The sequence below is a fragment of the Rhincodon typus genome, chromosome 6 (assembly GCF_021869965.1).
Source record: "Rhincodon typus isolate 14 chromosome 6, sRhiTyp1.1, whole genome shotgun sequence".
NCBI lineage: Eukaryota > Metazoa > Chordata > Chondrichthyes > Orectolobiformes > Rhincodontidae > Rhincodon > Rhincodon typus.
Window position 1 is genome coordinate 17,879,718 of NC_063337.1, and position 13,730 is coordinate 17,893,447.

Consider the following 13,730-nt stretch of genomic DNA (forward strand, 5'->3'; position numbering starts at 1 on the left):
TCCTCTGATGCTGCTTGGCCTGCTGTGTTCATCCAGCTCTACACCTTGTTATCTCAGATTCTCCAGCATTGGCAGTTCCTACTATCTCTGCCTCTGATTGGTCTGGCAGCATCGATAACCTGGCCATGGGTTGGAAACGATCATTTGTACGGACAATTGTGGGTGTTTTTTTCACTGTCAGCAGGGCAGGCTGTTCCAAAATCCACAGGAAACTCCTGCCCGCTGTATGTTTTATAGAGGGCAGGGGCAGATGGTGGCACAGTGAAGGAAATCTGCCATTTTTACCTGGTCTGGCCTACATGCGACTCCAGCAACGCATTGACTCTTAACTGCCCACTCAGATCAAGGGCAGTTATGGATGGGCGATAAATGTTGGTCTTGCCAGAAGTGCCCACATCTCATGGAAGAATAGGACAAATGAGTAGATTGGGCGTCAGTTGCTTATAGGTTGGTACGGATTTAGGAGGAGAGTGCAAAGCTGAAGTTCTCAACAGACCAGCGTTGACAGCCAGTTGGCTAATTTTTCCGTGATAATATATTGTCTTGTTTCAGCAACTGCTCCGCCCAGGACTGTAAGAAACTACAGAGATTTGTGAATACAGCCCAGCCCATCATCCAAACCAACCTCCCATCCACTGTCTCCATCTACACTGCCCACTGCCTCAAAAAGGCAGCCAACATAATCAAAGACCCCCACCCACCTACGTTATAATCTCTTCCAACCTCTTCTATTGAACAGAAGATACAAAAGCTTAAACACATACCAACAGATTCAAGAATAGCTTCTTCCTCAATATTATCAGGCTTCTGAATGGACCTGTCAAATTTTAGATTTAATGTTGATCTCACTCTTCGTGCACCTTCTCTACAGCCATAATTTTATATTCTTCACTCTGTTCTCTTCCCCTAATGCACTTTGTATGGTATGATCTGCCTGTACTGCACGCAAAACAAAACTTTTCATTGTGCCTAGGAGCATGTGACAATAATAAATCAAATCAAATTTCAAAAGAAAAGCCATGATGTGCAAGCTATTAGTGTTATCATGTCAGTGGGACACTGAAAAACCAAGTGAAGCAGTGCATGTACCTGCAAATTCATAAACAGCACATTTTTCATCTTATTAATAGGTGTTAATCACAGTCACTCTTGCAGACCTCCTAGCAACCACACAGCCACTTACACAGAAGCATCGTTTGTGCCCTCTGACTCTGTCATTACTACTGTCTGTCAGGAAGTGGTAACTGCTGGAAAACAGGAAGGATAGTGCTGACTTAATATCAATAAACCTGTCCAACTCACTGTCCTGAGTAAGATATGGTAGTACATGCTCTGGAGCTGGAAATTTCATTTGCAAGGCTTATGTCATTTATGTATTTATTTGTCCAATTTTCACACAGTCGATGATCCAAGTAAGCGCCAATGAAAGGACCTTCAATTTCCTCTAGGTAGAATTTTACACAAGGTTATGTATCAGGACAGTGTGTTTTTAAGCACTCGAGGACAGTCAGTTACTGTAGCTGCTGTTCATTCCATACACAAATAAAGGTCAAGCATAGGCCACTCGGCCCTTCAAACATGCTCAGCCATTCAGTATGATTGTGTCTGGATTTTAACCTCAACTCTACATTCCCACATATCTGCAATAATCTTTCATCCTCTTGGTAATCAACATTTTTCTCTCCTTCCCCTTTTGACACATGGATTTCTGTGACTATATCCAAGCTTTGCCTGGGTTTTACCCAAACTCCCTTTCCCATTTACCTTTGGATGAGCAAGTATGGCATCCCGCAACTCAGCCGACATAAGGACAGAAAGAAAGTTGATGGAAACGGAATGAATATCATTGCCATTTTTGTTTCTTTTCTCCCTCAAATCTACCGTTGCTAAACATTTACAATCCGGTGATTTGTAGGAATCTAAAACAAACTGGCAATGGAGGACTGTGTGATAATTCCAGCTGTTTATTCAGTAGTTGTAATAAAAAGATAGATGAACGTGAACTGTTATTTTCCAAGATAGTTAATACATTGCATGTGCATCATTGATGAATGAATCATATGTAAGTAAATCTGGCATTCAATTGTTCTTTTAGTTTTCCCAGAAATCTCAAACGTTGGTTCTATTTTTGTTTTAATATCTTGCAATTGTTTCTGTTTCCTTCTTTCGGGGAAACAATTTTCTCTAGGTACTCATACCGAATATTTCAAAGCACATTGCTCCCCACTCCAATCCAGCGGGGGCGTCAGCTGGACAGACTCCAGCCCACGGCTTTCAATCAGGCTCAGAAATGGAACGCACAAGGCAATTGGCCGGTTACATCGAAACCTGACTTGGTAATGCCGCTTTCAAAGGATTCTGGGATTGGAGCTGATGAGTCCTCAATCAGCACAAGCCAAAGCGTCCCCTTGGATACAAACCAAATCTCTAATGGACCATTCAGTCAACAACATGCGCCTGAGTTACAAGAAACCAGCTTGCCGACAACGAAGTTGACAGAAAGTGCAAATTACTCTCTTCGGTGGAATGGTTGCTCATCATCTGTTTCTATTCGAGATGCACAGACGCACTTGCACAAACTTCAGAAGCCTGGTTTAACGACAGAGTTGTCTTTCCCAGTGGATGGAGTTCCACCGATCACTCATACTGATGTAGATCCAACAAATTTACACTCACTAAACTGTAGGCCATCAACAGCATCTCCTAATGACATAGTGTGTTTTTTACATTCCTCCTGTCACCATGGTTTACAGACACAGACAGTGGAAAGTGAAAGCTTGGTGCCAGGTAACATAAAACCAGAGCGTGGCAAACTCTCTGCAGAAGTGTTTCCAGACACTTGGATTCCAACAAACTCATTGGAGGAGAGTTCTTTGGAAATGACTCCATTGTGACCACGCGTTGACCATCTAAAGTGCCTTTATTTTAAATTTTTGCACAGTTTCAGTCTTTCTTATAAAATTTTATATTTAATATTAGATCATCTTTTCATGAGCGCTAAATAAGAGAATATGTATTTTATAATTTGCACATGTGGAATATAGAGAAAAGTTGTGCGAAATTTAATATATAACTGTCTGAAATAATGCTGTTACCAAAATGCAGCTTGCATTTGCCAAGGTGACTGACCAGTTCTGTTTTTCCAGTTAAATGCTGTGCCTAAACAAACATCTGCCTCCCATTCCATCTTCCTCTTCCCCTCCAAGAGGAAGAGCCCCGCAGCTGAAGATTGAGACAGCTCTGAGGTAGAGGGCATAGGTTAAAGGTGAGAAAGATTTAAAACGGACCTAAGGGGCAACTTTTTCACACAGATGGTGGTGTGTGTATGGAATGAGCTGCCAGAGGAGGTTGTAGAGGCTGATACAACATTTAAAAGGCATCTGGATGACTATATGAATAGGAAGGGTTTAGAGAGATATGGGCCAAATGCTGCTAAATGGGACTAGATTAAGTTAGGATATCTGGTCAACATGGACGATTTGGACCAAAGGGTCTGTTTCCATGCTGTACATCCCTATGTCTCTATGACATTTTGATTATTTTTCTTTGCATTGTTTATGCATCAAGGATCAAAGGAAAGCAGTCCACTATGTTAGTAGTATCACAAACCAAGCAGAAAATGTCACTATATTGTGAAGTCTGAAACCTATCAGGCTCCCCCTCCCCCGATCCAACAATACCCATTATGTATGGTATAATTGTAATATATACACTAATCCCTTAACACTGTTTGCTGATGAGATCCTGTGGTGGTATAAGTGCGTGAAAGTGTGTGTGTGTCTGTGCGTGTGTCTGTATGTGTATGTGTGTATGTATGTGTGTGTGCGTGTGTTGAATTTCCTTTCTCTGTCCAAATTTGTAATAGAAACAGCTATTTGCAAGCTTCTCACACGTAACTGCACCTATCTCCACCCCGCCCCTTGCTCCCACGGGTGCAGCAGTGCCAAGTCTTCCGAAGATGCTGGAATGTCAGCATAAGGAGCTCAAGCAGCAACAGGAGTAGGTCACTCACCCCTTCTGCTGCCCTATGAGATCACGGATGATCTGCATTCACCTGCCTTGTCTGATTAATACTTTTCCTATAGCCTAATGACCTTGGCTAACCAAAAGCTATCAATCTCTAACTTGAAATGGGTAATGAACCTGGAGTCTGTCCTGCGTGAAAGTGAGTTCCATACTTCTACCATTTCTGGTGTAAGAAATTGGTTCCTATTTTCTCTCCTGAATGGTCTGGCTCTCATTTTAAGGAGGTACCCCTTGCTCTAGACCTGTGGGAAAAGTTCCTCTGTCAGCACCATTCACACAGCGGCCTTTCCAATTCAGATATGGGTGTAGAAACTAATGATGGAAAAATCAACACACAAAGAGTATTATCTTGAAGTAGAAATAGAAATTTATTGTTATGTGTACTTTTGCATGAAAAATACAGTGGAAAGTTTTACAAGTCACCCTACCACAGCGCCTATATTAATGACAGGAGTCCTGCATGATAATAAAACAAAAGTACATTTAAGACAGCATTCATCACAGTTCAGTTAATGGCTTTATGCTGAGGAATCTTACTAAATCCATAAGTTTAGCTCTCATCAGTAAAGTCGCCCTAGTCCCAGAGGACCACAGTGCTGCTCTCTAATGAGAGACAGAGAGAAAGAGACAGAGAGACAACTGGTGATGAGTTTAACTTGAGGGTAACCGTGCCTCAGGTGAGGGTGAGATTGAGAAGCCGAGATCTTTGTGGTAACTTCAATTGACTCCATAGCTCCCATAATCTGCCAGGCACTAATCCAGCTTCACCGGAACACCACATTTGGTCTTGATACACACAAAACCAAGGGAAATTGAAATGTGTAGCAGAGAACAGGCCATTCTGCCCACTGATTCATGCTGGTGATCTTCAGCCCCTTGATATCTAACCCTATCAGCCAAACTGGTTGCTTCCTATCCCTCCTACCTTCATCCAGCTTTCCCAGAAATGCTGCCGTTGTTGAATTTTCTCTCTGGAGAAGGAACTATCTTTATTCTAACAAAAAGATCAATATGAAGGATCCTCTGCCTTAATTGCCTGGGTCAGTGCTTGCTTTTGATTGGGGAGGGTTGCATGCACAGAGGACAGAGATCACGGGATGAAAAGGGAATTGGAGTGGGAGAATTCCCAACCTATTGGTAATGATTTCCAGAAGAGAGGACTGGTGGGTTTCAACTGGATGTGAGAATGTAAGAAACAGGTGAAAATTTAAAAGGTAAAGGACTTACTTTCTACCAACTGAAAGACTTGCTGTGCCTCGATAACTGGACTGTGTTTTGAAATTTCTTTCTTTTACCACATTAACCACCGCCTGCAAAACAGAAAGTTGCATTTATCATGATTGTTTTGAAGACCAATGGCAGTAGGATTAATGGAAAACAGAAAATTGCTGTCTAATTAAAGGCGGGAGACGCAATAAAACAACATTGATATGAGTTTTAAATGATGATATGTGAGACAGATGAAAGATGTAAGTGCGATGCTGCTTATATTTCACTGATCATTTCATACCATCCATTTACAGTGCAAGCTAGATTTAAGATATTGTATTATAAAATTGCATGTAAATTTTATTTGAACACTAAGTGTTATGGTGGGGTTGTAATTTAATATTGCCTTTTTTTCACCCTCGAGGTGTCATTGACTCCCAAGAAACAGGAAAAAGTATTTTGATTACAGGTGGTGATGGTTTAAACTATTTATTGAATAAACCCTAAATAAGGCAAGAGGTTGTGCATAATAGTGGCAATGTATTTCAGATGCTGAATGCTTCATAAATGCTAAGATTGTTGGGAGTCAGGGCTTGTGCTGCAGCTAATAGTTCAAGGAAAATTAATAGTTCTAGGAACCACAACTAAAGAAATAAATAGTGTATTCAGTTACTATATCCATAAGGTGATTTCGTACTGTAAAGGTTGCTGTGTGTTCCATAGCAACACTATTTTATTGGTACCCAAACATTGCACTGGCCATCAAAATGGGGAATCAGTGATAATTGGACTTGTAATCCAGAGTCCCTATCTAATGGGTAGACAAGCAGGAGGCTGGAAGAACACAGCAAGCCAGGCAACATCTAGAGGAAAGGAGCAGTCCTGAAGAAAGGTAATACCCGAAACGTTGACTGCTCCTTCCTTCCAGATGCTGTTTGGCTTGCTGTGTTCTTCCAGCCTCCTGTTTGTCTACCTTGGATTGCAGCATTTGCAGTTCTTTTGTCCCTATCTAATGGGTTTGAATCAAATGGCAGATGGTGAAATTAGAATTCAATGAAGTTAAAAGTTAGTCTAATGATGACTACCATTGTTGTAAAAACCCAATAAAAACTGAAAGAACTGCGGATGCTGTAAATCAGGAACAAAAACAAGTTGCTGGAAAAGCTCAGCAGGTCTGGCAGCATCTGTGACGAAAAAATCAGAGTTAACGTTTCAGGTCCAGTGACCCTTCCTCAGAACTGGACCCAAAACATTAATTCTGATCTTTCCATCACAGATGCTGCCAGACCTGCTGAGCTTTTCCAGCAACTTCTGTTTTTGTTGTCGTTGTTGTCGTAAAAACCCATCTGGTTCTTCACTAATGTCCTTTAAAGTTGAAAACTACTATCCTTGCCAGGTCTGACCTACATGTGACTCCAGATCCACACCAATTAATTTTTAACTGCTCTCTGAAATGGCCTAGCAAGCCAAGTTAAGGATAGGCAATAAATGATGCTCCAGCCAGTGACACGGGTGAACACATGAATAAAAATTTCTAAGAAGAACGATCAAGGCTTTAATATGTCGTCTGATTTTTAGCCAATTCATCATCTTATTTGAAAGCAGTGATAAATAAACTTGTTACAGCTGACAACAGATTTTCAGCAGCAGCGAAACAAATTCCAGATGTAGGGTGAATTTCTGTGCCTTTCCTGAGCTAGCAGGCGACAGGGTGTCTGTAATATTGTGGGAGGGCAGGGGACTTTTCACCTCCCCTGGGATTTCAGCAGCAGTGAGGGAGGTGTCTGATAGCCTACCTCCCTCCCTACCCCTCACCCCAATCGCTCTAATTAAGGCCCTTACGCAGCCTCCTTGTACCACTGCTGTTAATTTACATAGAGATGGGGTTGGAGGGACAGGCCACACACCAGTAACTTGGTAGTTAGCTCTTCTGGAAGCCATGAGGTCTCTGTGCTGTAAGTGAATTTGCAATATATTGAACCATGTAGTCCCATTCCCTATAGTTCAATCCCCCTTTCCACAACCTCCCAGTGCGTAGAAGCTTCTCATGCCTTCTGTTCTAAATCTTGTGACTGTTTTGTTCTAAGCCCCACAAATTTGGAAATAGTCTGCCTTCATCTACCCTGTTCCCTCCTGTCATCATTGTGAACACTTACAATGCATTAACATGCGTTGTTCCAATGAGGACAACCCTAAACATTCAAGTTTCCTCGCAGCGGGTATTTTATTTAACAAGGTAGAATACCAGTTTGGTCTGTGCCTCCTCTGGAGAACATTTGAGAGTTGTTGAAAAATGGCTTACCCTGTGATGTTACCATAGGACGGGGTTAAGAGGTAGATCCCAAATCTATTACAGCCAGATTGAGAAGGCTGCTAGCATTATTCAGAGTAACATGCAACTCAGGACTCATGATGGAGGCAGCAAAACAAAGATAGACTCTCTTTCAGTTACGTCTTCTTATTCATTATTCTTAAACTGTTCAAAATGGTGCTGGATAATGACGACAGTTGAAGCTTTTCACTGTATTTTACTGTATTATTCAGTGTAAAATGCAAGTGACAATAAATCCTTCAAGTCAATTTATTTAGTCAACTTAACGAGGCAGCTACTTCTTCCCCTCTCTAATGCCTCGATGTATTTTATAGTGTGGACCACAGTTCTGGAGTCTTACAGTGTACAGTTTTATACCACTAAAATAGAAAATTTATTGCCAAACTTACTATTACTCCCATTGTATCTCCAACGAAGACTTTAATTATAATTTAGAAATGCAGACTAAATGAATAAATGTCGACACTTCAGGTTTAATTGCCTCAAACATCAAGTTATTGAAGACAGATTTTGCTTCTCAATGTTAAAAGTAAGACTTATTGCATTGACAGCAACCATGGCTGATTCTTGTCCAGAGCCTTGACTCCTTACCTCTCCTGCCTTTCTCCTGCAATGTTAAGGATGTAAAATAATCATGGGTTGGTCCCATTTCCCTCATTCCTCCCAATCTTGGTGTAGCCTTGGCTTTATTTCACTCTTCCTCTGCTTAAAAAAAATCCTCTGTGCGTAACGTGTGTTGGTGGTAATCATGTTGTTTAATTCCAGTGACTCTTATCATTAACATGCCTGACATTTTCCATCTTTGACAGCTGCCTTGACATTTTGCTTTTTAGCTTACGCTTCGTTAAAATTCTTGTTCTGTCAAACCACTTAGCTGTTAACTCGGAACTACAGCTCTAAATTGCCTGTTGAGGTGGCTTTTATATTGACGAAAGACTTATAACTCTTTTAGCTGCCTGTATCTGTCACGGAGAGAGAATTGGCAGTCGAGCAACATCTGCAAACAAGAAGATAATAGTGTGAATTTTTCCTCTTGATGTTGAGTGATTGTAAAATTTAAAGCCAAACCAATGCTCTCCTCCTTTGCAGAAGTGGAAATTCCACATGTTTGAATTCCAGGCATTTCCTTTCATCACAGACCATGGCACTGTTAGTGGTATGTTACAATGGCACTCTTTTGGACTCACTGAAGGAAGCTATCTAACGGGGCATTGAGAAAGGATTTGGATGATCATTTACATTGGAACAGTGTGCAGGAGAAAAGGAAGAAGATTAACCAAGTCAAAAAGCTCAGAGACAGTGCAGACACAATGGGCTGAATGGCCTCTTTCCACACTTTATCAATTCCGAGCTTCTGGTGATAGATATCAGGTAGTAGAGTGTATTTATGTATCTTCATCTGGGTCTTGATGGCAGTGTCAAGTTGTGGATCCATTAATGCAAACATTTTTAAGGCATGTTTGCCTAATCTAGTGTCTTCAAAATTGAAAAACAACTGTAGAATTTAAACAGGTTAATCAAAAAAAGTTTAAGCCCAATATATCCATTATAAAAACTTGTATTTGTATCGCATTTTTAACAAGCAAATACCCCATATTGAATGTATTAGTGGATTAAGACATCCAGTACTGGAAACTACACCCGAGCTTCAGTTATCAGCTAGATCATACAAACTTGTACGAATTAGGAGCAGAAGTAGACCATTCCACCCTTTAAGTCTATGCTGCTATTCAATAAAATCCTGATTCATTTGTGTTTTGAATTCCACATTCCCATCTACCCCCAATAATCTTTGCCTGCCCTGCCTAACAAGAATCTACCTACCTCCCCTGCCTCAAAATTATTCAAAGATCCTACTCCACAGCATTCTGAGGCAGAGAGTTCTAGAGTTCAACAATACTCTAATCTTCTTGTCTCTGCCCCTAAAAGTGTGACCCTTATTTTTTAAATGATCCCCCTTAGTTCTGGACTCATCCACGTGAGGAAACATCCTTTTCACATCTACCTTAGTAAGAGGTTCGCATTTTCCTACATTTGTCTCAATTTTCCAGATTTTTCCCACTAACTCAACTGATGTTTATACATTGTCAACCTCCTTGTGTCTTCATGACATACTTTAAGACTCATCTTTGCATCATGTGAAAATTGAGCTGTCATGCCTTTGTTCCCTCTACATATGTCATGGTTATCAATTCTAAAAATTGAAGACCCCTGCAGGACTCAACGCATCAGAACTTGCCAACTAGAAGAACATCCATATATATATAATCTCTGTTTTCTGCCAGCCAGTCAATCTTCTATCCATGCTAATATGTTGCCCCGCTATACCTTGATCTTTTACTTTGCCCAATAACCTTTTTATGTCACATATCACCCAATCCTTCTGGAAATCCAAGTACAGAATATCTGCTGGCTCCCTTCATTCGCATCACATTTCACTGCTTCAAAGAACTCCAGTGAATTAGTTAAGCATTATTTCCCCCTCACAAAACCAGGCTTATGCTTCCTGAATGTCTTGAACTTTGCATGTACCCAGCTATGACTTTATTAAAAATTGATTCTATTACCTTCTGAATGACTGACATCAAGCAGATGACCTATAGTTTCTTGGTTTCTGCCTCCTTCCATTCTTGAATAGAGGTGTAGTATCTGCTGCTTTCAGTCTGATGGAACCTTTCCAAAAATCTAACAAATATTGGAAAATTAACATCATGCACCTTATTATCAACATCTTTCAAGATCCTAGAATGAACAGACCTAGGAACTTGTCAGCCCACAGCACCACTTATTTACTCAATACCATTTCCGCAGTGATTGTAATTTCACTGAGTTTATCCCTCCCTTCCACCTCCTGATTTACATTTGTTACTGGGATATTTTAGTATCCTCAAAAGTGAAGACAAATATTTTTCTTCCATTGATCTGCCATTTCTGTAATATCTATTAACTCTCCATTCTCCCTTTCTAGAGAACCAACACTCACTTTGCTCAGAGATAGTAGGAACTGCTGATGCTGGAGAATCTGATATAACAAGGGTCTCAACATCAGCTTTCCTGCTCCTCTGATGCTGCTTGGCCTGCTGTGTTCATCCAGCTCTACACCTACTCACTTTGCTCACTTTGTTTTGTTTTAAATGTGTTCAAACTCTTGCTATTCATTTCCATATTTCTAGCTAGATCCTCTCATTGTTTAATTTCTTCCTCCTGATTAATCTTTTAATCATTCTCTGCTGCCTGTTTATTCCATTCAATCAGCTGACCTCTCATTCACCTTTGCACAATTGTATGCTTTTTCCTTATGTTTGATACTTTCCTGAACTTCTTTAAGGAAATTAACTATTGCATTGTTGAGACATAATTGTCAAACCGCTTTCAAATAGCCAAACAAGTAAGTGCCTTATCCAGGATGGATTCAAAAGAAAGAAAAGCAAGATATAATCTGTTCCAAACTGGTGCATTCAGCAAAGTGGAGTCATCGTGTTGGCAGACCATTGGCTATGGAAGGAAATTGATTAGGATTTGAAATGTACTGTCTGGATATAGAATGAATATAGATTCAATTATGGCTTTCAAAATGGAATCCAATAATTATTAGAAATAGAAAAAGATTTGCAGGACTACGGGGAAAAGGGAGATGCTGTTTCAGAAAGATGGCACAGAACTGACAGGCTGAATGGCCTCAATTGCTGGAACTGTGCTCTGATTGTATCTCACCTCTACGATGTATCTGAAAGTCAGATCCAATTAAGCTTTTGTGATCTGCTTTCTGGTGTATATGCCTGTAAAACAAGTTTGACCTTCATTTACTTTTGGTACTTATGCATTCTTTTATGAATGTGTAGGACAGTTAAGGGAAATCTTTGATGATTTTTCTGTGTCAACTGGTACAGCATTTATCAATCGCTATAAAGAGTACAAATTCATTTTAGTTAAGTTATACGCGCAAGCGTGACTGCCAAAATGTGCAAATTAAGCAAAGCTTTAATTTCATCTCAAAGAATATTTCTTTGTTTGATGTTTACAATTTTCTTTTTCTAAAAAAAACGGTTACTTGAATATTGTTTCTAAAGTGATGGAGGTTTCTGAGTTGCTAAAACACTATACAGCCAGAGATAGGGCTTATTGTTAGTAAGTAGAAATGGTTATTTTAATGCATTAGGAAGAACAACTCAATCCTTTGCATTCCTTATTGCTTGTTTCTTAAAACCAGAAGACTTAACACAATGGCGCAATATATTGGTGACATAGAATTACAGAGCCTGATGCAACTTTTCTTGCTGCTAATTTTGTAAAGAACTTTAAAGTGCTTTTCACATACTTGGCAAATCTTGTAGCACTTTGCAGTTGAGGAAGAATTGTGGAATTATGGTAATTGTTCTAATTAGGAAAATAAATGTACTGGTAAAAAGAGAGACATGCTGACTAAGTCTGCTGTTACATGTGATTCTGCAATTGGATAGCACTTGCAGAATAATCATTTCTACACTAGCAACAATGCTAACAATCAATCAGTCAAGCCAGTATTGTGGCTCATGTAAGCATGCTGGAGCTCCAAATAGTTATACATTGGGACCCATTCCCTTCTTCCAAAAAACTATCTTTTTTTAATTATCTCAGAGTTTGTGGAACATTTATTTCTTTTGCCATGGCAGTGCCTCGGCCAATCAGGATCAACTGATTAGCGCCGTTTCCTCCTGTTATATAAATTGTTGGGATTGTTCGCATTTTGACATTCTTCCATTTGTCCTGATGAGTACAAGATCAGACGTTTTGACAGTATGTCTCTCTTTTCAGCGATACTCAAGTTCAAATACTACCAAGTAGCTGCTTGTACACTTGGGAAATAAAATGGAAGAGACATCACTTCTGTTGGTGGAGCAAATTTATGACAGAGTGTTGCACAAAATAATTTCAAGGATTGAGGAAATATCAGTTAGAAGCCTGGATTCTGGTTCAAGGATAATATGTACAACCAAATATTTTTCTCTTAACCATTTAAATCCTACGACTGCCTTTAAACAGCAAGTGCCTCAGAAAGCACTTTTATGCAGACATGTTCTCATGAAAAGCTCATGCTTCTATCTGTACAGGTTAAATTATCTTATGAAGTAAACTGCAAGAAAATTATCAAGACCAGATTGACTTCAGACTCAGTAATTCTTAGAAAACATCAGTTATCTGATACATATGGAATATTTTGGCTGCTGATTCCCAGGTTTTCTGATATTTGAAATATTTCACATTGCCTTGGCTGTGTGTTTTGGCAGTAGCTATTTGCCTCAAGTTACCATGTCACTACAATTGTCCATTAAGTGACTTTTATTCTTCACTGCCCAATAAGCCTGGCATCCCTTTGGGCTGCACTTTCACAGGTTCCAGCTGCACAAGTGACAGATCTCAGTATATCAGGGTACCCTCTGAACTATTTGACTGTGGAAGTCCACACAACCAAGCCTGACCACACTGTAGTCTGAGGCCCTGTGAAGTGAACAGCGAGATTTGGAGCTCATCTTGTTGTCCCATATCCTGGAGAATGTGAAGCCATTTGTAAAACTTCCTGACTGTTGTGCTCCTTTAGATCAAGTAATTTTTCTGGACACCCACCTTTAAGTCCACCTGCTCTCCACAACTTACTGTGTCACCGCCATGGCATGGTTTTGATAATGTTGCCAGCCCAATGGCAGATTTTCAGAAAAGGGATTTATTTCGGGATGGTACGAAGCAAAAACAAAACCTGAAGCAAGAAATTTCTGTTTTCAATTTATATTCTGGAGGCACTTCATAGGCAACTGCAGAAAAACAAGTCTGACAAAATTATGTGACTGGCTCCAATTACTTAGCAGACCATTTATATTTGTGTGCAAGTTTTGGTGTTTGGGATAAACATCTTTAAGAAAGAACCATTGTTAATACTGAGGCTTTTTTTATATTCTGTTGGAAATTTGAGTGTATTTATCACCAAGATAAATCTCCTTTTGTTTAGATGTAGAAAGCCTCCCTGTAAGAAAATAAATTCATCTTTAACCAATGTAAAAGTATCTTTCCCACACTACATGACAGATATAACATTCAAAATCGTAATGAGTAGGTTCAGCATTCCTTATACCTCACAACAAAAAGGGGTCAGTGAGAAATGGTTTTCCATGACAGTAACACCTCATTT

At 39.8% G+C, this 13,730-nt stretch overlaps 1 protein-coding gene across 1 annotated transcript in view; it reads left to right on the plus strand.

Annotated features, from left to right (window-relative positions):
* atp10a (ATPase phospholipid transporting 10A) overlaps positions 1-5,263 on the plus strand; it is a 209,487-nt gene extending 204,224 nt beyond the window's left edge. The window contains exon 21 of the mRNA XM_048597761.1: positions 2,189-5,263. Coding sequence (XP_048453718.1) covers positions 2,189-2,894 — 706 coding nt within the window. The 3' untranslated portion in view covers positions 2,895-5,263. The remainder of the gene's footprint in view (positions 1-2,188) is intronic.
* Positions 5,264-13,730: the final 8,467 nt, after the last annotated feature.